The sequence below is a fragment of the Bufo bufo genome, chromosome 10, assembly GCF_905171765.1.
Source record: "Bufo bufo chromosome 10, aBufBuf1.1, whole genome shotgun sequence".
Taxonomy (NCBI): Eukaryota; Metazoa; Chordata; class Amphibia; order Anura; family Bufonidae; genus Bufo; species Bufo bufo.
Window position 1 is genome coordinate 103,904,257 of NC_053398.1, and position 25,255 is coordinate 103,929,511.

At 44.3% G+C, this 25,255-nt stretch overlaps 1 protein-coding gene across 2 annotated transcripts in view; it reads left to right on the forward strand.

Moving 5' to 3' along the window:
* Positions 1–25,255, forward strand: part of TRADD (TNFRSF1A associated via death domain) — a 48,965-nt gene that overhangs the window by 20,585 nt on the left and 3,125 nt on the right. For both annotated transcript variants that reach the window (XM_040409008.1, XM_040409009.1), the window contains exon 3: positions 24,584–24,722. In XM_040409008.1, coding sequence (XP_040264942.1) covers positions 24,593–24,722 — 130 coding nt within the window. In that variant the 5' untranslated portion in view covers positions 24,584–24,592. The remainder of the gene's footprint in view (positions 1–24,583; positions 24,723–25,255) is intronic.

Genomic DNA, 25,255 nt, shown 5'->3' on the forward strand with positions numbered 1-25,255 from the left:
CATTAAGTGCTCATGCACACGACCGTGGTTTTTGTCCGCATCCCTTCCGCATTTAGGATGGGGTTTTTTTCACTCGTGAAAAGGAGACAAGAATAGGACATGTTCTATTTTTTTGTAGGACCGCAGACCCACAAACAAACAATAGAACAGGCATCCTCAAACTGCGGCCCTCCAGCTGTTGCAAAACTACAACTCCCAGCATGCCCGAACAGCCTACAGGTATCAGCCTACAGCAGGGCATTGTGGGAGTTGTAGTTTTACAACAGCTGGAGGGCCGCAGTTTGAGGATGCCTGCAATAGAACATGTCCTATTCTTGTCTCATTTTCATCAGTGAAAAAAATGGCTGCAGACTCCGTGTTTTGCGGACCACAAGAACGGCTACGGCCGTGTGCATGAACCCTAACTTTAATTAGTGTATTCACACATCAGTGGTTTTCCACAGACGCATGCCCTATTTTTCCAGGATTACGGATCCCTAAAGCCCATTATAGTCTATGGGTCTGTCAAAACCACGGACACAACGTGGATACCATCCAAGTTCGGTCCGTTATTTTCACGGTTCGTTGCTAGGAGATGCTCTGGAAACTAATTTTCAGCTTAGTGGTGTCCATGGACACGTAGAGAGTAAAAAACGGACACGGACTAAATACGGATCCTTCAAGGACATCTTCACAAATGTCATTATGGACATGTGAAAGAAGCCTAGCCGAAAGGAATTATCCAAAGAAGAAAAGACTTTCAATGCATTTTTATTCTAAAGGAAAAGAAGAGAGTTCAAGGATATTCTTGATTGTTCAGACCTGACCCTCCATAATCATCTATAAAATCGACATCATTGTGTATTGCTTTGTCATAGTTAGATTGGACTTTGTGTGTTGCCAAGGAATTTTCCACATGACATGGAGCCGCTTTTCCCTTCTGGTCTAATCGTGACTGGTACGACTCTGGTGTTTGTATCATGACGAGGCACCCTGTTCCTATTGACTTTGTCTGCACTTGCCGTTCTTGGAATATTGGAACTGGGCAATTGTTTAAAGGGGTTTTCCAAGATTTGATAACTGATGTCCTGTCCTCAGGATAGGTCATCAATATCTGATTGGTGGCAGTCCGACACTTGAGACCCCCGCCATTCAGCTGTTTGAGAAGGCACCGGCGCTCCTGCGCTTACCAAGCACACCGCCATACATTGTATAGCGGCTGTGCTTGGTATCTCACTCTCTCCATTTACTTCCATGGGGCTGAGCTGCTCCTAGGCCACGTGACCGATGAACATGATGTCAATGGCCTAGAACAAGCTGAGAGAAGGCAACGGCGCCCACAGGATCACTGGTGCCTTCTAAAACAACTGATCGGCAGTAGTCCAATATCGATAAATGGTGAGGTTGCTGCTCTGGCACGCCATTCCGTGCTATGGGACTTCCAAAAACAGCTGAACATGTGCGCGATGAATGGAGAGCATGGCGCACATGCATAGGGTGCTGTCCATCACTTTGGGGACCAGTTTCTGGAGATAGGAGCAAATCCCAGCTGCACCTATCTGACATTGATGGCGCATCATAGACATATGCCATCAGTGTTCCAGATGGGCCAACCCTTTTAAGGTGCAAATACCGGTGCAGCCAGCAGGCAGTGCGTCTGAAATAATAACTATTCCAGCCCCTGACTAGAGCTGTTTTCACTCCCCTTTTACGCCTGTATCCAGGTGTAAAAGATGGTAAATGTGCCAGGCCCGATGTCCTGACCCTGTCACTCCCAAGTGGTGAGCACAGTGCAAAAATACCACGGTGCAAAACTATACTTTGTCACACGCCATTTAAAAATGATCAAAATGGGGTCTTGTGACTTTTTTACTCCGAAAACAGCTGTAGCGCTCTTCATAAATGACCCCCAATTCATTCTATTAAAATGACTGGTCTCAGTGGTCTCATGCCACAAACCAGTGAGGCCAGTGTCTAGGTGTAGCGGTATGTACGAGCATGTCATCACTACAGCCAGAAAATGTGGACAGACCCTTTAAAAGTTCAGATGTTAGGCCTCATTCAGATGTCCGTGAAGGATCCATGTTTGGCCAGTGTGTCTGTTTTTTGCTCTTTGTGTGCCATTCATATTCCAACAACACTGCTAGGCGGAAAATTAACTTCCAGGGCATAAAAACCATGGACCAAAGATGGATGCCACCTGTGTTGTGTCCATGGTTCACAGACTCAGACTATAATGTGCGTGAGGGATCCGTAGGCATGAAAAAAATAGGGCATACTTCTGTGGTGTCACCACAGATCCACAGTCTATGGATCTTTTGTGGCCCCATTGAAATGAATAGGTCCGCATCCAATCCAATGCAGACCAAACATACGGTTGTGTGCAGGAGGCCTTAGAGTGCAATTAGACTGGCGTAGTGGATTGTCACTATTTTGCATAGTATGTATAAAGAGCCCATTAAGGGCTCATGCACACGACTTTGTCTGCATCTATTCCACATTTAGGACATGTGGGTTTGTTTCACTCGTGAAAATGAGACAAGAATAGGACATGTTCTATTTTTTTTTGTAGGTCCTATTCTTGTCTCATTTTCATCGGTGAAAAAAATGGCTGCAGACTCTCCGTGTTTCGTGAACCACAAGAATGGCTACGGCCGTGTGCATGAGCCCTAACTTTTTTTGTTTTTATATTTTATTTGATAAAAAAAATAAAATTCCCAATACATTACTTGACATTTACAATCAATTCATCCGTGTAATACAAAAGAGGAGTAATTATTCATAATGTACATTGACATAATTTTTTAAACCCTAATTCCCCCCCCCCCCCCCCCCACCCCCGTTTGCTCGTTGTTGCCAGGAGTGCGGCACGGCCAGAAATAAAGACTGCTTCTTCCACACATTTAATCCATAACTAAAATCGTCTCGAAGCCCAGATGTTTTTTTGAAACCCCATCTCCCCGGCTTTCATCGATCATGGAACCTATCACCACCCTTCCCGGGTTCGTTCCCAATCAAGTATCTTTTGGGATCCTTCAAATAATATCTTTTCATAACTCTTCATCTTATTCATTAATCCTTTCCAAGTTTCATATTCCGGGTGTTTTTCAGAGCCCCAAACTCTGGTGATAATAACCCGGGCAATCATTAACCCTTTCAACCACAGTAATTTGCGGTGTTTATTTATCGTACTGTCAGGTAGTTGTCCTAACAGTGCCAATGATAATTCCATTGGATATCTCTGGGAGGTAGCTCTAATGTAATTCATCATATATTTGTTCCCAGAATTTTTTTATAGCTGGACAATTCCATAACATATGTTTAAAACCTGCCTTTTCATAACAACATTTAGGACATTTATCATCGGCACTGCTTTTAAACCTACTGAGCAGCAATGGAGTATAATATAACCTGTGTGTGATGGTAAATTGTATCAACCGATAGTTTTTGGATATAGAGGCTTTCTTTATACTGCGCCAATTAAGTATCGTCTCGTGCTGCCACCTATCTTCACTAGTGAATTTAACAACCTTACTTATTTAAACCTAATAGAATTTTTTAATATACTTGTGAAACAGATATCCTTGCACCTCAAAAAGTGTAACAGAAATTAGTGAATTCGTCATCTTCAACTATTATATGATGATTATCTTTAATAGAGCGAAAAGCATGTTGTAATTGTGCGTATATATATACTTAACCATTGTGTTAATCTCACTTCCCAAAAAAAGTTCCTCTAGTATACACAACCCAGTGTCGTTAACTATTTGCGAAATTCGGAAAATGCCCCTCTTTTCCCAAAATTTGTGTTCTATAAATCTCAACTCTGTTAAATTGTTATTATGCCTGGACTGGAGAGAAAATAACACTATTCTTAATGCCCAATATCTTTTTGGTTTTCTTCCACACGTAATGAAGCATGTGACTTATTGGGCACGATCTTCCCTTTATAGCAAGAAAACCGGACTCCAATACCGTGAATATGTCTCGGTGAGTCCCCTCAAATTCCATTGTAAGCGTCTGCATAAAGATCTGAGAGCTCTGTCCTATACACCATTGTATCTGCGCCGCCAGGTAATATCCTTGCATATAAGGAACGGATAATCCGCCTTGTTCTTCTAGTAACCATAGATACTTCTGGCGGATTCTAACCCTTTTTCTCCCTCATATAAGATAATTAAATTGTTGTTCTAAAGCATAGAAAAAGGGGTCACCATTCCAAATTGGGCAAACGGTGAGTGGGTACAGTATTTGTGGTAACAAGACCATTTTTATTAGCATCATCCTATCCACCTGGGATAGATGTAGCTTTTGCCATGTACTTATTCTACTCTTAATTTTTTCCTTTAAGGAGACCAGGTTTAATTTGTGATAATCCGCTAATCTGGTCCCTATCTTAATCCTGAGGTATTCAAGATGTGTAGGGGGCTTGAGTACCGTAACTCTAGAGTCTATATTAGGGGGCGTATGAAACGGGGGCAGAAGGACTGATTTTGTCCAATTAATTTCATATCCGGAAATACTTCCGAAGTCATCTATCAATGTCATTACATACTCCAGCACCTTCCATCCCTGTTTCAAATATATAAGAACGTCATCTGCATATAAACTAATCTTATCCTGTATACCCCCCACTCCAAAGTCCTCAATATGCGGGTCTGTTCTTATTTAAATAGCAATGGGTTCTAAAAAAAAAATAGCAAAAAGCAGGGGGGAGAGCGGGCAGCCTTGTCTGGTTCCCCGACATAATACGAAAGGCATAGACCAATGTCCGTCCACTACTATTCTCGCAGTGGGGCGATTATATAGCATTTCAACACATTTGATGAAATGCTTGCCCAGGTTCATCTTCCTCATTACCTGCCAGAGATAGCTCCACTCCACCCTGTCAAACGCCTTCGTGGCGTCAAGTGACAGGATGGAGTGGAGCCGCCCCTCTCCGAACTGAACATTGGCGAATAACCTGCGAATGTTTGTTTGTATATGTCTACCTGGAATAAATCCGGTCTGGTCCGGGTCTATTAGTTTACTGATCACGCTCTTAAGACGCACTGCGAGGGTTCTTGCTAGTATTTATTGGTCTGTATTGAGCAATGAGATCGGCCGATATGAGCCAACCTCATACGCATCCTTATACTTCTTCAGGATCAAGGGGACAATCTACCCACGTTCATCGACTCATCAAAGACTCGCTGCAGTAAAGGGAGAAGAATCTCTCCATATTTCCTGTAAATTTCAAAGGGTACGCCGTCGGAACCCGGGGCGGTATTCCCCTTAATGGTATTGAGAGCCTCCCTATATTCAGTTAATTGGAATGGAGCATTTAATTTTGTGCTTTCCTCACTGGAAAGTGTCGAAATATCCAATGAGTCAAGATAAGCATCAATAGTATCCACCATTTCTTCCTGCTCAGTTTTATATATGTTCGCAAAGTATTCTATTAATAGTTGTTTAATAGGCTCTGTTTCTGTTTCCAGACTTCCCTCCCTGTTTCTCAGACTCATTATTTTACTAACAGGTCTTTGATTTCGTACAATGGACGCGCGCATTCCGCCGGCTCGGCCACGACTCACAGAAATATCTCTGTCCCATAAAGAAAACCTTCTGTTGGGCCTTATTTCTTAGGTAGTTATTAAATTCCTCCTGCGCTTGCTGTAATCGAAGTGCGGCGGACATATTTTGATCTTTGGACGCTTCACCTGTTGCTATTTTAACTTGTTCAGTTAGTTGTTTTCCCTCTCTGGCGAACTCAGTTTTCAGATTTTTTATTTTAACAAAAAAAAAGACCCCATAAGAATGCTTTTAGTGCGTCCCATACAAAATGTATGTGAGTCGACTCATAATTTTTACTCCAAAACTCCTGTATGGCTTCAACTATAGCTGTGTGTTCTTTTATAATACTTATCCAGCGGGGGTTTAATCTGAATCGTACTACCTTCCTCAGTTCATCCTTTTTCCGTATGGTCACTAATATAGGTGAATGATCCAAGATACTATGTACCTCATTTCATCCCCACTATTAACTGTAAAAACTCTGCATTCGCAAGCGCCAGGTCAATCCTGGACATGGACCTATTCGAGCGGCTGAAACAGGAGTATTCCCTCTTGTTTCCATACAGGAACCACCATACATCCACCAGCACCATTTTTTGAGACATCCTGGCTAGTAGGGTGGCTCCCCTGACTCTCTTATGAGCTAAAACAGATGCTCTGTCCAGGTCCATGTCCATGACATTATTAAAGTCGCCCATCACCAATGTAGGACAGCCCTGCCGAGTACTCAGAAATTCTGCCAAGCTTATCATTACAGCGGGCAAGAAGAGGGGGGGGGGGATGTAATCGACATTCCTATGCACATATACACTTATACCTCTCGAATAGGTAGACAGGCAAGCATGATATTCATATGAGGCCTATTTTCTTTTAACCCTTGCTATATTATCTGGAATAAGATGAGTCTCTACAAGGCCCACAATAGCGGGTAGATGCCTGGCCACTTGGTCGAATACAATGCACCTTTTAAGTCTATCGGCCAGACCCCGCACATTCCAAGCCAAGATCCGATACATCATAACCCTGGGAAAAACGGTGATAAGCTAACGCAGTATAGCGGAATACCACGCCCCGGGTGACACTGGGCAGCAACAAGCATATCACCCCCCCCCCCCCCCCCAATGGTCTACGGGGATGGTGCATCCTCGCAATGCCTCTTTCATCCCACCTCCCTCTAAACCCCCCCCCCCCCTTCATCTCATCTTTTTCTACCTATTTTTCCCTTTTCTTCTAATCTCCAACTCCATTATGATCAAGCCAATAAAATGCTTCCTCAGGGCTTAGCAGAAACTGCACCTGTTCCCGGTGAACTATCCTGAGTTTGGCCAGGTGTAATAGCGAGAATTTTATTTTTTCCTTGAACAACCTTCTCTTTATATCCTGAAATTCTCGTCTTTTTCTCTGTGTCTCTCTAGAGAAATCGGGATATATGCCAATCCGGTTTCCATCGTATTCTAAGCCCTGTAAATCCGATTTTCTCCGTAGCACAGTATCGCGATCTTTTGCATTAACTAACATTGCAAGTAGTGCTCTAGGTGTCGCACCTGGGGGTGGTTTCCTACTCGGTATCCTATGGGCTCGCTCCACAATGAATCCGGGGGACAGGTGTTCTAGGCCAATCTTTTCCAACAATCAATCCTGGATAAAACCCGTGGGGTCTTCTTTTTCGGACCCCTCGGGAAATCCAACAAAGCGAAGATCGACTCTTCGCAACCTGTCCTCCAGATCCGTGAGCCTATTCCCCAAAATCCCGTTTTGAGTTTCTATTGTTAATATTCTTTTATTCATGGTGCTCATGTCTACCTTAATATTAACCACGTTAGTTTGCAGATCCTGCACCCTCTCCCGCAATTTATTAATATCATCTCTAATGATCACAATATCAGATTGAACCGAGGAGATTTTACTCGCCAAATCCCCCAATGCGTGGTTAGATTGATTTACTGCCCCCAATATGTCTGACAGTCGATATCATCTATTCTATTTTCCGAGTTGCCTGGATATCCTCCTGTTTTTCTTCCCTCCTGAGGAGTTTCCTCTGGAGGGGCTTGGGCAGACCCCCCACTTTCCTCCAAATGTCCCTGCTGTTTTTGACCAGTACGTGTTTTAATCTGTGGGGACTTCAAAAATGTCTCCATATTTGTTACTGAGACGATCTTCTATTCTGTATCTTCGGAGGCCGGATATACTTAATCCACAAGGCTCTAAAGTTGTCTCAGTATCAAATCCTCGGCCAATATCAAAACCAGTCCACACTCAGACCAATTATTAGACTCGAGTGCTTTAGTATCAATAGACGAACTGTCCGCACATTGACAAGATAGTCCCAACTCAATGCTTGCAGGTAGGGTGGATCTACACCTCGCTTATATCAACTATAAAAAAAATAAAAGTTCAATAAAGTTCAAGCGGAGTGTCTTCCTGGAGCGCAGCTATCAATACATCTTAGGTGTTCCATGTATTCAGCAGACATTTCCATACAGTCAGTCACCTTTAAAAAGAGTACGTCCTTATCTCCCTCTTCTCAACTGCACCACCCCAGTTGATATTATTCTGGACCAGTACACTCCAATCATTCCAGTGTATCTTATCAACACAGATAGTTATCGATGGAGGTGTCGCGCTCCACCTCAACCGTAATTTCCATGGACGAGGGAGTAGGCGAGATAGTAGGGAGGCTGGAGAGGCGGGGGGAGGGGGCGCAGCACAGCTACGTCTTCACGTCATTCCGCTTCTTGGGTTCTCTAACTTTAATTAGTGCATTTACACATCAGTGGTTTTCCGCAGATGCATGACCTATTTTTCCATGATTACGAATCCCTAACGCACATTATAGTCTATGGGTCTGTCAAAAACACGGACACAATGGGAGATGAATTAGACGATGCGTCTTTGTATTCGTCAGGGCGCAGGTGGATCCTGTGCAATTAAACTACTCACTGGTCGGCGCAAAAGTCGCATATTAAATAAAAAGTCGCAGCCATATACACGTTTGATGTTTGTGAAACAGCGCACGTCTGCCAGATGATGCGATCATTTAATTAAAATTGTCATGTGGCCCATCTCAGACAAATAGAACTATACCACCCCTGGAGTGTAATAAAAATTACAAATTTTTCAACAAATTCATACTTTACAAAGGCGCACAAAAAATTTGACAAGGTGCAAACCACTATAATAGATGACCCACATTGTGTTCCCTGATATCAGCACCAGAGGTGCTTATCTCTCTCATGCTTAAAAATTCTCTGTTATTCTCCATTCAGTAGGGAAACAGCTGTCTTATGGCCTCCTCTATCTACTACTGTATATAGGACCAGACTGGAGGAGTGCAGGTATGCCCAGTGCAAATAATAGGATGCTTAGACGACGCTCCAGCTGCTGTGAAACTACAACTCCCAGCGTGCAGCCGGAGTGCTGAAGGTTACTGAATTCTAGCTTGGACAGTCATGGATTTCAAAGTTAGCCTGGTATGCCCCCAGGATATGTCCAACTAAGGCTACTTTCACACTCGCGTTTGGTGCAGATCCGTCTTGTATCTGCACAGACAGATTCGCACCGATAATGCAAACGCTTGTATCCGTTTATAACGGATCCGTTTGCATTATTCATTCAAAAAAAAAGTCAAAACGGATCCGTCTTGACTTACATTGGAAGTCAATGGGGACGGATCCGTTTTCAATTGCACCATATTGTGTCAGTGAAAAACGGATCCGTCCCCTTTGACTTACATTGTAAGTCAGGACGGATCAGTTTGTCTCCGCATCGTCAGAGCAAGCTGCGTTTTAGTCACCGTCTAAAAAACGCAACGGAGACCAAACGCCAAATTGATGCATTCTGAACGGATCCTTACCCATTCAGAATGCATTGGGGCTGAACTGATCCGTTTTGGGCCGCTTGTGAGAGCCCTGAAACGGATCTCACAAGCGGACCCAGAAACACCAGTGTGAAAGTAGCCTAAGTTTACAGTTTTGTCTTGAATGATAGAAATATAGCAGTCGTAAGAAATGACAAAGGCAAGGATCAAAAACTTAAAAGGGGTTATCCACACTCTTACCCTCATTCAGGGAGCTGCAAGGGCCACAAGACACTACTTGTAGGAGTAGTCTCCATTCAGAGGCCGCTGAGCGAGGCAGGTGAGGAGACACTGGTGCATAGCACAGGGCATGGACAGGCAGAGTTCATACTGTAAGGTAGACGGGCAAAAGGTCTGTGCTGGCAGCACAGGGTCAATATGGTGATCAGGCAGTGGTCAGTCACAGGTAGCCTAGGTTCAGTCCAGTAAACAGGCAGATGTTGGCCATGGGAGAACAGAAGGATATAATAGATTATCTTCAGAGGATGAGACAAGCTAAGGCTACTTTTACATCTGTGTTTTTCTTTTCTGGTATTGAGATCTGGCAGGGGATCTCGATACCGGAGAAAAACGCTTCCGTTTTGCCCCATTCATTGTCAATGTGGACAAAACTGAACTGAACGGAGTGCATCAGAATGTATTCTGTTGCGTTCCCATACAGGACAGAAAACCGCTGCAAGCAGCGTTTTTCTGTCTGGCATGGGATGCAGCTCAAAACTTTCTCGGACACGATAGAAAACTGATCCGGCACAATCCGTCATTGCTATTTTAAAGATAATACAACCGGATCCGTTTATAACGGATGCAGCCGGTTGTATTTTGAAGCGTTTTTGTAGGATTCCTGCCGGATCAGGAACAAACGCATATGTGAAAGTAGCCTTAGAACCTAAAGCTCAGGCACCCTCCCATAGGAGAAGGCACCCTGTATATCCTGGGGAACGCTGCCATTGGATGGAGGCAGATTAGACCGTGCCAATTGGTCCTTAAAGAGGTTGTCCAGCCTTTAGTAAGTGATGTCCTATCCTCAGGATAGGACATCACTGGCTGAACGGTGAGGGTCTAATTCGGCGTAGCACTGTCACCAGAAGTTGGCAACTGAGAAACACTGTACTGTGAATATTGTAGTGGAGGGAGCTTGCTACTAGAGAAAGGCTCCCATTAAAGTCAGTTGGGGCAGCGTTGTATAGCGAGCTCCCTGCACTACAATGTTGATGGTGCTGTGTAATTCTGGAGCTGCACCAAACAGCTGTGTTTTTAGTCCGGCTAATTCTCTGCATATTTGCCAGGTTGCGGCCGGAGTTATAGTTAATTATAGTTAATGGGGCTGGTGGGCATTCAGACAACGGTCGGCAGTACCAGACCCAGAGAGCTCCTGCAGGCTGAACTACAGTGCGAAACAAACCTTAAGTGGCAGGAATTGTGAAAAACTGATATGTGGTTAAGGCCTCATGCACACGACCGTATTTTTAGTCCATGTCCAATCCGCAGATTGCCGAATGCACACAGGACCGATTCATTTCTATGGGTCCGCAAAAAAAAAATTGGACCTCACACGGATGTCATCTGTGTGCGGTCCGCATCCGTATGTCCGTCCTGCGAATCGGAGAACATTCTACTCTTGTCTGCAAATGCGGACCACAGACCCATTGATTTATACTTGTACAGCGGAGGTCGAGCAGAGACACACAGCATTATAAATCATTATAATGCCATGTGGTCCTGTCACGCTCCCACACAGCGCGCATTTCCTGCGGTGGACACGCTCATTTGTAATTAACCTTAAGTGTATGTAACCGTGTGACTTCAACTCCACAAGGAAGCGATCAGGTGAAATACTGTGTAGTAGTAATAGTAGCTGTGGTCTCAGATACAAGATACTTGGTAATTTAGGTCGTGAGGCGATTCTTGGTATTTAACGGAGAAGGCACTTCCTTGTGTGATAGCTCGCTGCTCAATATAAGTCTTCATTCACCAGCTTCCTTTTTAGCCAGTGGTGTGCAGTATGGGTTATCAGCCCAAAGAAACCTGATAAGAAACAATCACATTGCAAAAATCGCCTTCTCCTTAGCTGAGGTTTTCCTCTTCACTCTGCTGCCCTCCAAAAAGAAGTTAGGCTCCATTCACACGTCCGCAAAATGGGTCCGCATCCTTTCCGCAATTTTGCGGAATGGGTGCGGACCCATTCATTCTCTATGGGGACGGAATGGATGCGGACAGCACACAGTGTGCTGTCTGCAGCCGCAATTGCGGAGCGCGGCCCCGATCTTGGGTCCGCAGCTCCGCAAAAAGATAGAGCATGTCCTATTCTTGTCCGCAGCTTGCGGACAAGAATAGGCATTTCTATGGGGGTGACGGGCTGGTGTGTTGCGGACCCGCAATTTGCGGGTCCGCAACACACCACGGACGTGTGAATGTAGCCTAAAAATTAGCACAAATACAGACTATGGCCACTTTTCCACTAGCGTACTGAAATCCGTCAGTATTCTGGCTCTGGATTACGTACGGATTCCTGAGGATATACCATCAGTATTGCTTCAGTATTTCATCAGGATTTACTTTCGTATTCCTTGATGCACTCACATAGACTGTAATGTGCTGCGGATTTCAAATACTGATGGAAATTATACACCCATGTAAATAGCCCTATTCATTAACATTAGCAGCAGATTCCGGTACAGTCCAGCCCATATACGGATTGCAAATACGCCCGTGTGAAAGCGGCCTTAGGCTACCTGCACACAGAAAAAAACCGCTGTGTAATACAGGACCAGCAAAGTTTATTAGATTAGAAAAATCTCACGTACACTTTTGCTTTTTTCTTCTGTGCAGATATTAACCTGCAGTGCAGATTTTGAAATCATGACTACGTCCATTACGTTTACGTTTTTTTGTGCAGATTTCACCCTTTTCAATGCAAAGGAGAGGTCTGCGGAAAATTCACATCAACGGTGCACCAGAAACCGCAAGTAGCACATGAGGCCTTAGGTGCTTATTTTCTGCGGAAAAGCAGAGAAATCGGCACTGAAATAAATGCGAATCTTCTGCAAGTTTACCTGCACCCATGTGGAGGAAGAGAAGATATCGTAGTAATATACCGTTCAGGGCCAGAGAAAAGCTCAGTGCGATTTCACATGAGCATAATACAAAGACGGATTTCTCCATCGGTATTACAGCCGCAAATCTCGGCCTGACCACAGCTCTGATCACCTGAACTAAAAGCATCTTAAGGGGGCGTGCACATGGCCTTAAATGTTTTGCAGTCTGCAAACCGCAAAACACAGATAGCGGTCGTGTGTACGCCACATCACGGTGCAGACCCTATACTTGCGGCGAAGTATAAGACATGTCCTATCTTTTGCAATGCAGCCGCACAGATGCGGAAGAACACAAGAAGCCCTTCCGTGTGCTTCCGCAAACGCGCAGCCACACCACAAAAGGCAGGACATGTCCTATAATTCGCCGCAGCATATGAACCCATTGAAGTTAATAGGTCTGCACCGTGATGCGGCGTGCATATGGCCGATATCCGTGTTTTGCGGATCCGCGGTTTGCTGACTGCAAAACACTTACAGCTGTGTGAATGCGCCCTAAGAAGAAAGCTGTTGGATCAGACTGGTTGGTGATAGGATCTGCAGTCAAGTTGGGATTTGGGGTCGTATTACGCTCACGTCAAATTGGCCTAACATACAATGCTACCTATAAGGGCTCGCTCACACAAGGGGATTGAAACTGTCAAAATCCACCACCTATATACAGCAGCAGAAACTGCCACGGTTTCTCGCCCGTTGTTCACTTTGGATCTGCATACACCTGGTATACAACAGACAACCTGCAGCGACCGGGCCGCAGGGGCAATATGTGTGAGTCGTGGTGGGCCGATGGGGGTAGTAGTACTCGCTGTTCTGTAGCTCCCTGGGCCGGCGTGCAGTGAAGGGAAGGACGACAAAATCCCTCGGGGCACTCTCTATTTGTCCAGGGATTCCCAGCCAGATGGTAGTTGAGGTGCCCTTGGTGGTATGGGTGCTTAAGGTGCCGTGGTGGCAGGGTCCCTGGTGTTTGTGATGCCAGCACCAGTTCGTGCGTTGAGAGATGGTGTAGAATAAGGAGAGAGTCAGGAGTTGAACCAACAAGAACTTTGCTTGAAATATTTGCCTTGAAGTAAGTAGCATCCACGCAAAATAATGCCTTGGTACAGAATATGTAGGCGAGCTGCAACTCCAGACAACAGGCACGGTGTGACAGTGGTAACTGCAGATTCCAGCTCAATCTGAGAGAGTGTGATACTCTCCTTAACTTGCTCACTTGCTCTGGAAATTCAGCCTTTTGGTACTTTGGATCTTCTGAACTACAGGGCGGTCTCCCTAGCGGCAGGCATTACTCATCTGCTCCATTTGAATAGGTTGCTTTAATACGACAAGTCCACCTCGTCTCAGGACAGTGGCACTACAAAGAGAAGGGATCCAGTAGTCCTTGGGCTTGGTTTCGTATCTATCTTGCCCTATCTGGGTAGTGCCCAGGGGCACACTACATAAGTTACATACTCTCCTAACCTCCTCCCAACTAACTTCCTGTGACTGACTTGTCCTATATAAATGATGTAACAGCTCCACCTAGTGGTGACAGTGTGTAAATGCAATTAGCAGCCTGTTGTGAAGAGTGGACGTCCGTATGAATGGTCCGGATCCGTTCCGCATAATTGCGGGTGCAGACCCATTCATTTTTAATGGGGCCGGAAAAGATGCGGACAGCACACAGTGTGCTGTCCACATCCGCTGCCCCGAACTTCCGGTCCGCGGCTCCGCAAAAAAATAGAACATGTCCTATTCTTGTCCGCAATAGCGGACAAGAATATGCATTTTCTATTATAGTGCCGGCCATGTGCGCAATTTGCGGATGCGCAAAACACATACGGACATGTGAATGGACCCTAAGGCTATGTTCACACCAGGAATGTACCTGACGTATATATACATAGGTTTTAATGGACCCAAATTGTGCAAACAAGAAAGTCTTTTTTGGCACACGTTTCGCTGGCATGTGTCAGTATACCTGTATTAAAGAAATATAGTCTGTGGAAGGTCATGTGACCAGTCCTGTCCATCAGCGGCCTCCATTCACTTACACTGGGGACAGACAGGGGAACTAGCGCATGCACAGTTTATCCCCAGTGTAAGTGAATAGAGGCAACTGATGGATGGGACCGTCCCTCGGCAGCCATTTTGGGAGTGCAGCACTGGGAAGCATATGAGTGAACCTGCAAGTAAAGATAAATTAGGTGTCTTAAATCATTGGATATTGGCGCCGATAGTTTAATACTGCCTTTAATAGCTGCCTGTATGCGCTGTACCCCTTTTAAACCTATGTTCTACGCTCCGTTCATAAACTATGCCCCTCTGGCGTCAGATGCACCGCAATTATTTAGAAGCACACACCTGAACTTAAATCTAAACCAGCAAGAGAAGTGGTGTAGACTTCAGGTATCATCTATGTCAGTTTCCAGGCATAAGTTATAATAAACGTGCTGGGACAGCTATGCTCCGCTCCATACCGCCCACTTTTTGGGTCGTGAATGTGGTGCAAAATCACCAAAACAATTGCAAACTTTGCAACTTTTTGAGCTGTTTTCTGTAAGATAGGGGTTGATATATGTCCCCCTTTTCGTATATGTGAGGAGAGGACAGCACAGGGACATGTTATGCTGTGTCAGCTGTATGGACGGATATTTCCTCAAATTTTACCCACTAAACTTTTGTATTGAAAAAAATAACAAGAAAACAACTTTTGAAGTTTGCAGAAGACAGTTATGAAATTTTACCTTTTGCTGACCAGGAATAAAGCAGATCAATGTGCAACCAAAATCGCTTCTGTGAAAGTCCTTCAAGGCCTTGCGTCTTCAGTCTGCAGTATTATGCACGTTACTCGTGTAACAGATTATACACTATCATCTCTAGCCCTTCAAACTGATTGTACACTTTTCCTAGATTTTTGGATGACCATTCTGGATAGGATCTCACTACTGAGTTGCTTCTTGAACACTTAGGGCCTAGAGGGAAACAATGCCCTACAGCAGTTCAGACCACATTCATACTTGAGGCCATACACTTGCATTATTGTTGGCACTGTGCTAGCTTTACACCAGTGTTCTGCAACCTGTCACTCTCCAGCTGTGGTGAAACTACAACTCCCAACTTGTCCTATTAGTCGCATATTTTGCCCAAACATAGAAACATAGAATGTGTCGGCAGATAAGAACCATTTGGCCCATCTAGTCTGCCCAAAGGTAAAGCTTTACTTTAAAGTGAATATCCACCATATCACACAATTTTGTTTTTGTGCTTGCTTTTGTCCTGTTCAGCAACAGGAGCGCTGTTTTTTTTTACTAGAGCTCCAATTTTCCATCATAACTAGAATTAAATGATCAAATTCAGGCCGCCTGTATGCAGTAATCATCGGAGCCCCCTCCCCCTAGTGGCAGCAGCCATCATTTTATGAATTAAAGGGGTTTCTGGAAGTAGAAGGTTGATGACCTATCCTCAGAATACATCATCAATATCTGATCGGTGGGGGTCTGACTCTTGGTAACCCGCCAGTCGGCTGTTCGGAGAGGCCGATGTGCGGGTGAGCATCGCAGCCTTTTCCTAGGCCAGTGGCATCACGTTTATTGGTCAGATGGCTTATGTGGTGCTCAGTCCTACTGATTGGGCATGGGCTGCAATATCAAGCATAGCCGCTATACAATGTGCATGGTAAGTTGTGAGGAGCCTGTAGTGCTCACTGGAGCGCTGCAGCCTCTTTAAACAGCTGATCAGTGGCGGTGCTTGGTGTTAGACTCCCAAGGATCAGATATCCTGAGGACAGGTCCTTAATGTCTATTTGGTGGCAGTTAGAAAAATAGAAAAAAAATTAAAGGAGTTTTCTCGGATTTTAATAGTGATGACCTATCCTCAGCTCTGTCTTTATCCCCACCTTAATGAACCCAGAAGTTACACCTGGATTCATCTCAGGCTAGAGGGAAAGTGCTGTACTGGAGTTGAAGGGGATGGCAGGTCCCTCTACCAACACCTACCCACCAGTCAATAAAAATCCAGGCCCATGAAATACATGTACGCTGGGACTTTAAACATGGCTCCCACTACTGTGTGCAGTGGGCGCCATAGCCGCCAGGTGCCTGCTGTTTCTTACAGCAGACACCTGCAGCAAAAGTCCGCGGCTGGCGTTAATGCTGATCGCTGACTTTTAAGACTTCAGATGCAGTTGTCAAACCTGACCACAGCATCTGAATACTCTAAAACAGGGATGCCCAATCTGCGGCCCTCCAGCTACAACTCCCAGCATGCCTGGACAGCCTACAGCTATCAGCCTACAGCAGGGCATGATGGGAGTTTTTACAACAGCTGGAGGGCCGCAGGTTGAGCATCCCTGCTCTAAAACCCAGAAGCGCACGCATCTGGGTGTGCTCCAGCTCAACTTGGTGGAGATCGGGGGAGCTGGAGGCATTGTGCAGCAGCTTCAGTCCTCCGAAATGGACTGAAGCTGCCTTACCTTTAGTTCCTATGGAGCCCCAGCTAATGAATTGGAGTGTATGAGAGAAGCAATCTGATGATTGCTTGTTATTATTACCTATGGGAACTATAAAATAGTGTACAAAATATATTTTTAAAATGTAAAAAATTCGAAAAAAAATATAAAAATTCAAATCACCCCCTTTACCCAAAATGTAAATAAAGAAAATACATATTATTATTACCACGTGCAAAAATCGCCATATTATTAAAATATAAAAATATAATTTTTCCCATACGGCAAAACGAAAAAAAAATTAAAAATGGCCAACTTGCCATTTTTTGGTTGCTTCACCTCCCACAAAAAATAAAATAAAAAGTAATCAAAAGGTCTTACACACCCCAGAATGGTATCAATGAAGAGTACAGATCGGCCCACATAAACATGAGCCCTCATCCAGCTCCATATACCTAACTACAATAAAGTTATAGGGGTCAGAATATGGCCATGAAGAGAAAGGGAGGGAGTGAAAAACAAAAACGAAAAAACCCTCCGGGGCTGAAAGGGTTAAACAAAAATGCCCCAGCAATCTACCCTCTGCTGAAACCACCCAGCTTTCCTGGATTCTTTTACCTCACCCATCTGAGCATTCTAGGTGAGATATACACCCCGTCCAGTACTTTACCATACTCAGTATGAATATTAGAACTAAATTTCAACAAGACCCATACCTTTTTTCTCTACGCTATCAGAAGGGGTCGGCTTATCCCCCTCTCGCACATGCATGGAGTCAGGAGAAATCAGCTGTCTAATGTATATGAAATGTATCAGAAATTGTGCTGATCGGGCAAGTCCGGGTTCACATCACCGTTTTGTTTTCCTTTCTTCTGATCCGTCAGAAGAACAGAAAATAACAACAACACCTTGGGGTCCATTCACACGCCCGTAGTGTATTGCAGAACCACATAGAACTGCCTATTCTTGTCCGCAATTGCAGACAAAAGTAGGACATGTTCTATTTTTTTTCCGGAGCTGCGGACCTGAAGATCGGGGGCGCGCTCCGGAAATGCGGACAGCACACTGTGTGCTGTCCGCATCCATTCCTGCCTCATAGAGAATGAATGGGTCCGCACCTGTTCCTCAATTTGCAGAACGGATGCGGACACATTCACGGACGTGTGAATGGACCCTTAAGGACCTTGCCATTTTTCACCTTAAGGACCAGGCCATTTTTTGGAAACTTGACATGTCACTTTATGTGATGATAACTTCGGAACGCTTTTACTTATCCAAGCTATTCTGAGATTGTTTTCTCGTGACACATTGTACTTCATGATAGTGAAAAATATGAATCTATATAATTCACCTTTATTTATTAAAAAATCCAAAATGTACTGAAAATTTAGAAAAATTTGCAATTTTCAAATGTTTTATTTCTCTGCTTTAAAGGCACCATAAGAGAGTTATTACCTCACATTCCCCACATGTCCACTTTCATGTTTGCATCATTTTGTAAATGTAATTTTTTTAGGATCTTATAAGGCTTAGAATTTTAGAAGCACATTTTAAATTTTTAAGAGTTTCCAAAACCCACTTTTTTATGGACCACTTCACTTTGTGGGGCTTCCATAAATGACCCCATTGTAGAAACTACACCCCTCAAGTTATTCAAAACTGATTTTACAAACAAGAATTAAAGGAAAAGGAGATGACATTTTAAAATTTAACTTTTTTGGCAGATTCTCCATTTTAATTCATTTTTTCCTGCAACACATCAAGGGTTAACAGCCAAATAAAACTCAATATTTATTGCCCTGATTCTGCAGTTTACAGAAACACCCCATATGTGGTCGTAAACTGCTGTACGGGCACACGGCAGAGCGTACAATTTTTTAAAGAAAAGCAATCATGTTTTTATGTCTCCATTTTCTGAAAGCCATATCTTTTATATTTTTTGGCCGATTGTTTTATATAGGGTCTAATTTTTTGCGGGATGAGATGACAGTTTGATTGGTTTTATTTTTAGGTACATACTGCTTTTTGATCGCTTGGTATTACACTTTTTGAGATGTAAGGTGATAAAAAAAATGGCTTTTTTTAGCACCGTTTTTATTTTTATTTTTTTACAGTGTTGACTGGACGTGGTGGATCATGGGATATTTTTATAGAGCAGGTTGTTACGGATGAAGCGATACCCAATATGTGTGTTTTTTTTTTTTTTTTCTTCTATTTTTTACAATTTTATGTCTCTTTTTATGGGGGGGGAGAGGCTTTTTTTTTATTGAAACTTTAAATTTTTTTATTGTTAAAAACACTTTTATTTCACTTTTATTATTTTTTATTTTTGTCCCACTATGGGACTTCAACATTTCAGGGTCTGATCCCTGTTTCAATACAGCACAATACATCTGTATTGTGTTGTATTGAACTGTTAGTGCCTTACACTGTAAGAAGCTGACAGTTGCCTAGGAGACCCAACCCTGGAGCTGGATCTCTTGGGCTTTCGTAGCTGGCATTCCTCATGTCTGCGCAAGGCATCAGGGCTGCCATAGCAACCATCAGGTCCCCGTCACCGCAGCACGGGGACCCGATGGGGATGTACAAGCTGCTGCAAACCCCCTGTATGCCGCGGTCAGAGTGACCACGGCGTACAGGGGGTTAATCTGCCGGCATCAATGTTTTCACTGATGCTGGCAGATACAGTCAGTATCAGCCGGGCCTCTCCTGCTGATCGCGGCAGCGCATGTGGGGCAGCCGGTTAACCCTAGGACGAGAATGCTCGTCCTAAGGCGCTTAGTACCGGCCAGTTAGGACGAGCATTCTCATCCTAGGTCGGCAACCTGTTAAGCATCTGTTATGGTCAGTTATGCACATTTTGCATACATTTTAGCTATTTCCATCTGAGATCCGTTATTTTAGATGGAAAAATTTTATTTGTGTGGTATTTTTAGGATGCTTAAAATACAGGATCCTTCTTTTCTTTTCTTTTGACTGATCAGAAGAACGTAAAATGAAACGGTGATGTGAATCTGTTTTGGATCTGGTCAAGATACCAGGTAGATTGATGTACTGCTCCAAATTAGTAGAAAATCATCTTAAAGTGCACAGAGAAATCAAACTCTGACGCACCCAATTGGAGTCAAAGCAAATCTCTACTTTATTGTAAGTGTTCACACAGAATATACCCCCCTGGTGGGAGGTGACTAAGTGTGGTGCATTTTTATTGGTTACTGGGAAGCAATAGCAAGCATTTAATGGGTTAATCTTACACTTCTTTTTCATCAGGCTGACTTAAGAAATCATCTAGGAGCGCAGTTCCGCACCCCACTCTCACTGACATGTACATAGCGCTTTGGAATGTGCTCCTTCCCCCCTCTCATCTTCAAGATAGTGGGAGAGCAGTATGCGTGCCAGGTGGTACATCCAGGAAGCAGGATTTTTCTACTAAGCGGTGTCTGAGCAGTGTAACGCAAGTGTATAGAACAAGCAAGTATCCATACTGTTTCATTAGTCCATAACAGTCCCCCTTTGGAAACTTGATTGTTGGCTATCCCTAAAGCCTAGCGAATCCACTGGGCATACCCTTCGTATCATCTTCATCTGCAGTGGCGACAACTTATCTCTATTAGACAAGCTCCCGATTTCAGGGCTTATGATAGTACCCCAGGATTCATCTTACCCTATCTCTGCATGGCATCATAGCTGGGAGGGGGAACTGTATTGAATGGCGTTTCCTTTTGTTCTTCCTCATGGCTTATTGTTCCAGGGTCGTCAGGACGGCCTTTACTCTTTTACAATGTGAGGCGTGGATCCAGGTGGGTCTCCCTTCGAGTTTCACGGAAGTTGGGGTAGTCAACAGCATTTGGTAGGGTCCCTCGTATTGTGGTTCGGGGGTGCTTCTGATGTGTTTCTTGACTAGCACCCACTCTCCAGGTTTCAGAGTGTGGCTTCCTTCTAGGGAGTCTGGATCTGGAATGGAAGAGATAACTTGTGCATGTATAGTACAGACCAAAAGTTTGGACACACCTTCTCATTCAAAGAGTTTTCTTTATTTTCATGACTATGAAAATTGTAGATTCACACTGAAGGCATCAAAACTATGAATTAACACATGTGGAATTATATACATAACAAACAAGTGTGAAACAACTGAAAATATGCACACTCTTGGCATTCTCTTGATGAGCTTCAAGAGGTAGTCCCCTGAAATGGTTTTCACTTCACAGGCGTGCCCTGTCAGGTTTAATAAGTGGGATTTCTTGCCTTATAAATGGGGTTGGGACCATCAGTGGCGTTGAGGAGAAGTCAGGTGGATACACAGCTGATAGTCCTACTGAATAGACTGTTAGAATTTGTATTATGGCAAGAAAAAAGCAGCTAAGTAAAGAAAAACGAGCACCTAGAGGCTCCGTCTACCTTCATAAACAGCCGCCGCCCAGCGCGTCCCTCCAGCCCGCCCATGTCTTCCTCCGTGTGACGCAGCGGACGAATTCTCGCGCATGCGCCGTGCGCGGCTATATTCGGCGCATTTGAGATGTCTGAGCTGGGAGCGGTCAGACAATCAATGCGCATGCGCCGAATACAGCCGCGCACGGCGCATGCGCGAGAATTCGTCCGCTGCGTCACACGGAGGAAGACATGGGCGGGCTGGAGGGACACGCTGGGCGGCGGCTGTTTATGAAGGTAGACGGAGCCTCTAGGTGCTAATGACGCCCACATAGCACCTAGAGGCTCATTAGCATATTTATAAAAGTTCGTTGTTTAGCAAAACCGCTGCCCCACAAGCGATTATAGTAGGATGGTTGGCCAGAGCAGACACTAGCGGATCGCTAGTGTCTGACAGCTAATTATGTCATACCAAGTGATAGAAACCCTTTAAGAAATGAAGGTCAGTCAGCTAAAAAATTGGGAAAATTTTGAAAGTAAGGGCTATTTGACCATGAAGGAGAGTGATGGGGTGCTGCGCCAGATGACCTGGCCTCCACAGTCACCGGACCTGAACCGAATCGAGAATGTTTGGGGTGAGCTGGACCGCAGAGTGAAGGCAAAAGGGCCAACAAGTGCTAAGCATCTCTGGGAACTCCTTCAAGACTGTTGGAAGACCATTTCAGGGGACTACCTCTTGAAGCTCATCAAGAGAATGCCAAGAGTGTACAAAGCAGTAATCAAAGCAAAAGGTGGCTACTTTGAAGAACCTAGAATATGACATATTTTCAGTTGTTTCACACTTGTTTGTTATGTATATAATTCCACATGTGTTAATTCATAGTTTTGATGCCTTCATAGTGATGAAAATAAAGAAAACTCTTTGAATGATAAGGTGTGTCCAAACTTTTGGTCTGTACTGTATGTTAGACACTTGTTTGCTCAATGCTATCACATATTTTGCAACAGATTCATAATGCACTTGTAGCTGCTGCGGAAAATACTGTCCCATTCTTGGCCCTGTCCCAAATAGGATCTCGTATGGGGTCGGTAAGGGATGTGAAACGCTAGGTGTGACCCTACCATCTTACAGACCTCCTGGGTTAGACTAGCAGTGAATGCTGGGCACTCTCAATGACCTCATGTACCCTGAATCTACAAACAGTTTCCTGCATTACTTTCTTAGCAGCGGTGGTTGCTGTCTGGTTTCGCACGGGGTAGGCTTCTGGCCACCCAGAGAACAAGTCTATCACTACTAGCACATATTGAAACCCTTGCACATTGGCATCTGGTCGATTTGGATCCTTTGGAATGGGTACAGGGCTCTGGAAAGGCACTTGGTGGACGTGGGTTCAGTCCTGCCTGGGTTGCACTCGGCACAAATGAGGCAAGACTGGGTATGTCTTACCAGGACTGGGGTAATTCCTGGGGCCACCCATATTTTGTCAATTAGTTCTTTCATGATGGTTTTGGATTAGCGGGTGAGCCCATGGGGCACTGAGGCTATTGAGGGATAGAGGGCTTTGGGTAGGCACACTCTCTTTCCTTGTGTCCAGAGTCCAGATTCTTCTTCGAGGGCTGACTCTTTCAACCAGGTTTTCTTTTCCATGGGAGTGGCCTGTTTCTGCATTTGTTTCAGTAGGTCCCATGTGACTTCTTTCTGTTCCAGGTCTTCCTGTGCTACCATAATCTGGTCTGACTGGACTCTTTTCTCTTCCACTGCTGCTTTCTTGGCTGCTTGGTCAGCTAGAGGGTTTCCTCTCGCATCAGAGGTGTCAGCTCGAGTATGGGCCTTTACCTTGATCACTGCCACTTGGGTGGGCAGGAGTACTGCCGCCATTAGAGCCGCTACTGCTGAAGCATTCTTGATTGGGGTTCCTGCGGCTGTGATGTAATCCCGGGCTTTCTATATTACTCCAAAGTCATGAACCACTCCAAAGGCATATCTAGAGTCTGTGTAATTATTGGCGGTAGAGTCTTTTGCCATGAGGCAGGCTTCAGTGAGGGCAATGATTCAGCTTCCTGTGCTGACTGGTCTGGGCACAATTGTCTTGCACACAGCACCTCATGCTCACTAGTGACCGCCATGCCTGTATGGAACTTCCCTTTGTCATCGGCATACCTTGAGCCGTCCACAAAGAGAGTCCAATGCGGGTTGTCAGAGGAGTGTCTTGGACTGATGGTGTCTCTACTTCAGCTTCCATCATTGTGATGCAATCATGATCTTGTTCCTTGTAAAGAGAGTCGGTTGAGGCCCATAGTTCATCTTCCTGAAGATTCTCATGTAAATCTTCAGAATCTCCAGTATACTCCCCCCTTGGAAGAGGAAGGAGTCAAGATACCAGGTAGATTGATGTAATGCTCCAAATTAGTAGAAAATCGTCTTAACGTGCACGGAGAAATCAAACTCTGATGCACCCAATTGGAGTCAAAGCAAATCTCTACTTTATTGTAAGTGTTCACACAGAATATACCCCCCTGGTGGGAGGTGACTATGTGTGGTGCATTTTTATTGGTCACTGGGAAGCAATAGCAAGCATTCAATGGGTTAATCTTACACTTCTTTTTCATTAGGCTGACTTAAGAAATCGGCTAGGAGCGCAGCTTCGCACCCCCCTCTAACTGACATGTACATAGCGCTTTGGAATGCGCTCCTTCCCCCCTCCCATCTCCAAGATAGTGGGAAAGCTGTATGCGTGCCAGGTGGTACATCCAGGAAGCAGGATTTTTCTACTAAGCGGTGTCTGAGCAGTGTAACGCAAGTGTATAGAACAAGCAAGTATCCAATCCCTACTGTTTCAGTAGTTCATAACAAATCCAGCCTAAGCCATGCATTGGAAAAAAGTATGGTTATGAGCAAGCTTTATGTTTTATATTGGCATCCAGAATATGCCAGGGTCAGCCAGCAGTTATCTAATGTGTATAGCCAGAGATGGGCCCTGCATCTACCAGATATTTATGACATACCCTGGGGACATGCCATATATGTCTAAAATTGACCCCTTTAAGTTTGCACTATTATCTCCATCTGTCAAATTGCTGCCCCCTTGTGGTAAGACTGGTTGACTGATGCAAATTTCACACCTAGAGTCATGATTCCTACAGACACTGAACCAAAGGGGGCTGCTGAAAGATGAAGTCAGGCTAAGCTAAAGAAGAAACAGCAGAAGTTACACAACGTATTTACCAAGATTATATCTGCATATATACAGTATAATATACTGGGTGTATCTTTTCACTATAAAACATTGGATGTGTGTTTTTTAGGCCTTAAAGATGACATCCTGTCCAAGTGACTGGATTGGGAGCGTTTACCTCTTTATCCAGTCAGATTCTATCAATCTACCTCAGCAGTATGACCTGTACAAATCCATTGTGTACAATGCACTAAGGAACAACATTTCAGGTAAGACTCCTCTACATATCCACAATTAGGACTGAAATATCGATCTAGATATACCATATTTTTTGAACTATAAGATGCACCTATGATTTAGAGGAGGAAAATAAGAAAAACATTTTTTTTTCATCAGACCTCATATCAGACCCCAAAATCAGACCCCCAAGCTTCTTCAGACCCTCAAGTTTCATCAGCCTCAGATCAGACCCCAATTAAATATAATGGCCCCCTGCAGTGATCCAGTAATTCTAATACCCCTTCCTGTAGTGCTCTTAGTAGTTATAATATCCCCCTATAGTGCCCTCAGTAGTTAGAATGCTCCCAGTAGGCACTAGGTATAATGTAATGCCAGTAGGTATAATGCCCCCTGTAGTTCCTTTAGTAGTTATATAGCTCCCTGTAGTGCCCCCAGTAGTAATAATGCTGCTTGTACTGCCCACAGTAGTTAAAAATACCCCCTTTAGTGCTCCTAGTAGTTAAAATGCAGTGACCCCAGTAGGTATAATGCACCCTATAGTGCCCCTAGTAGGTAAAATTGT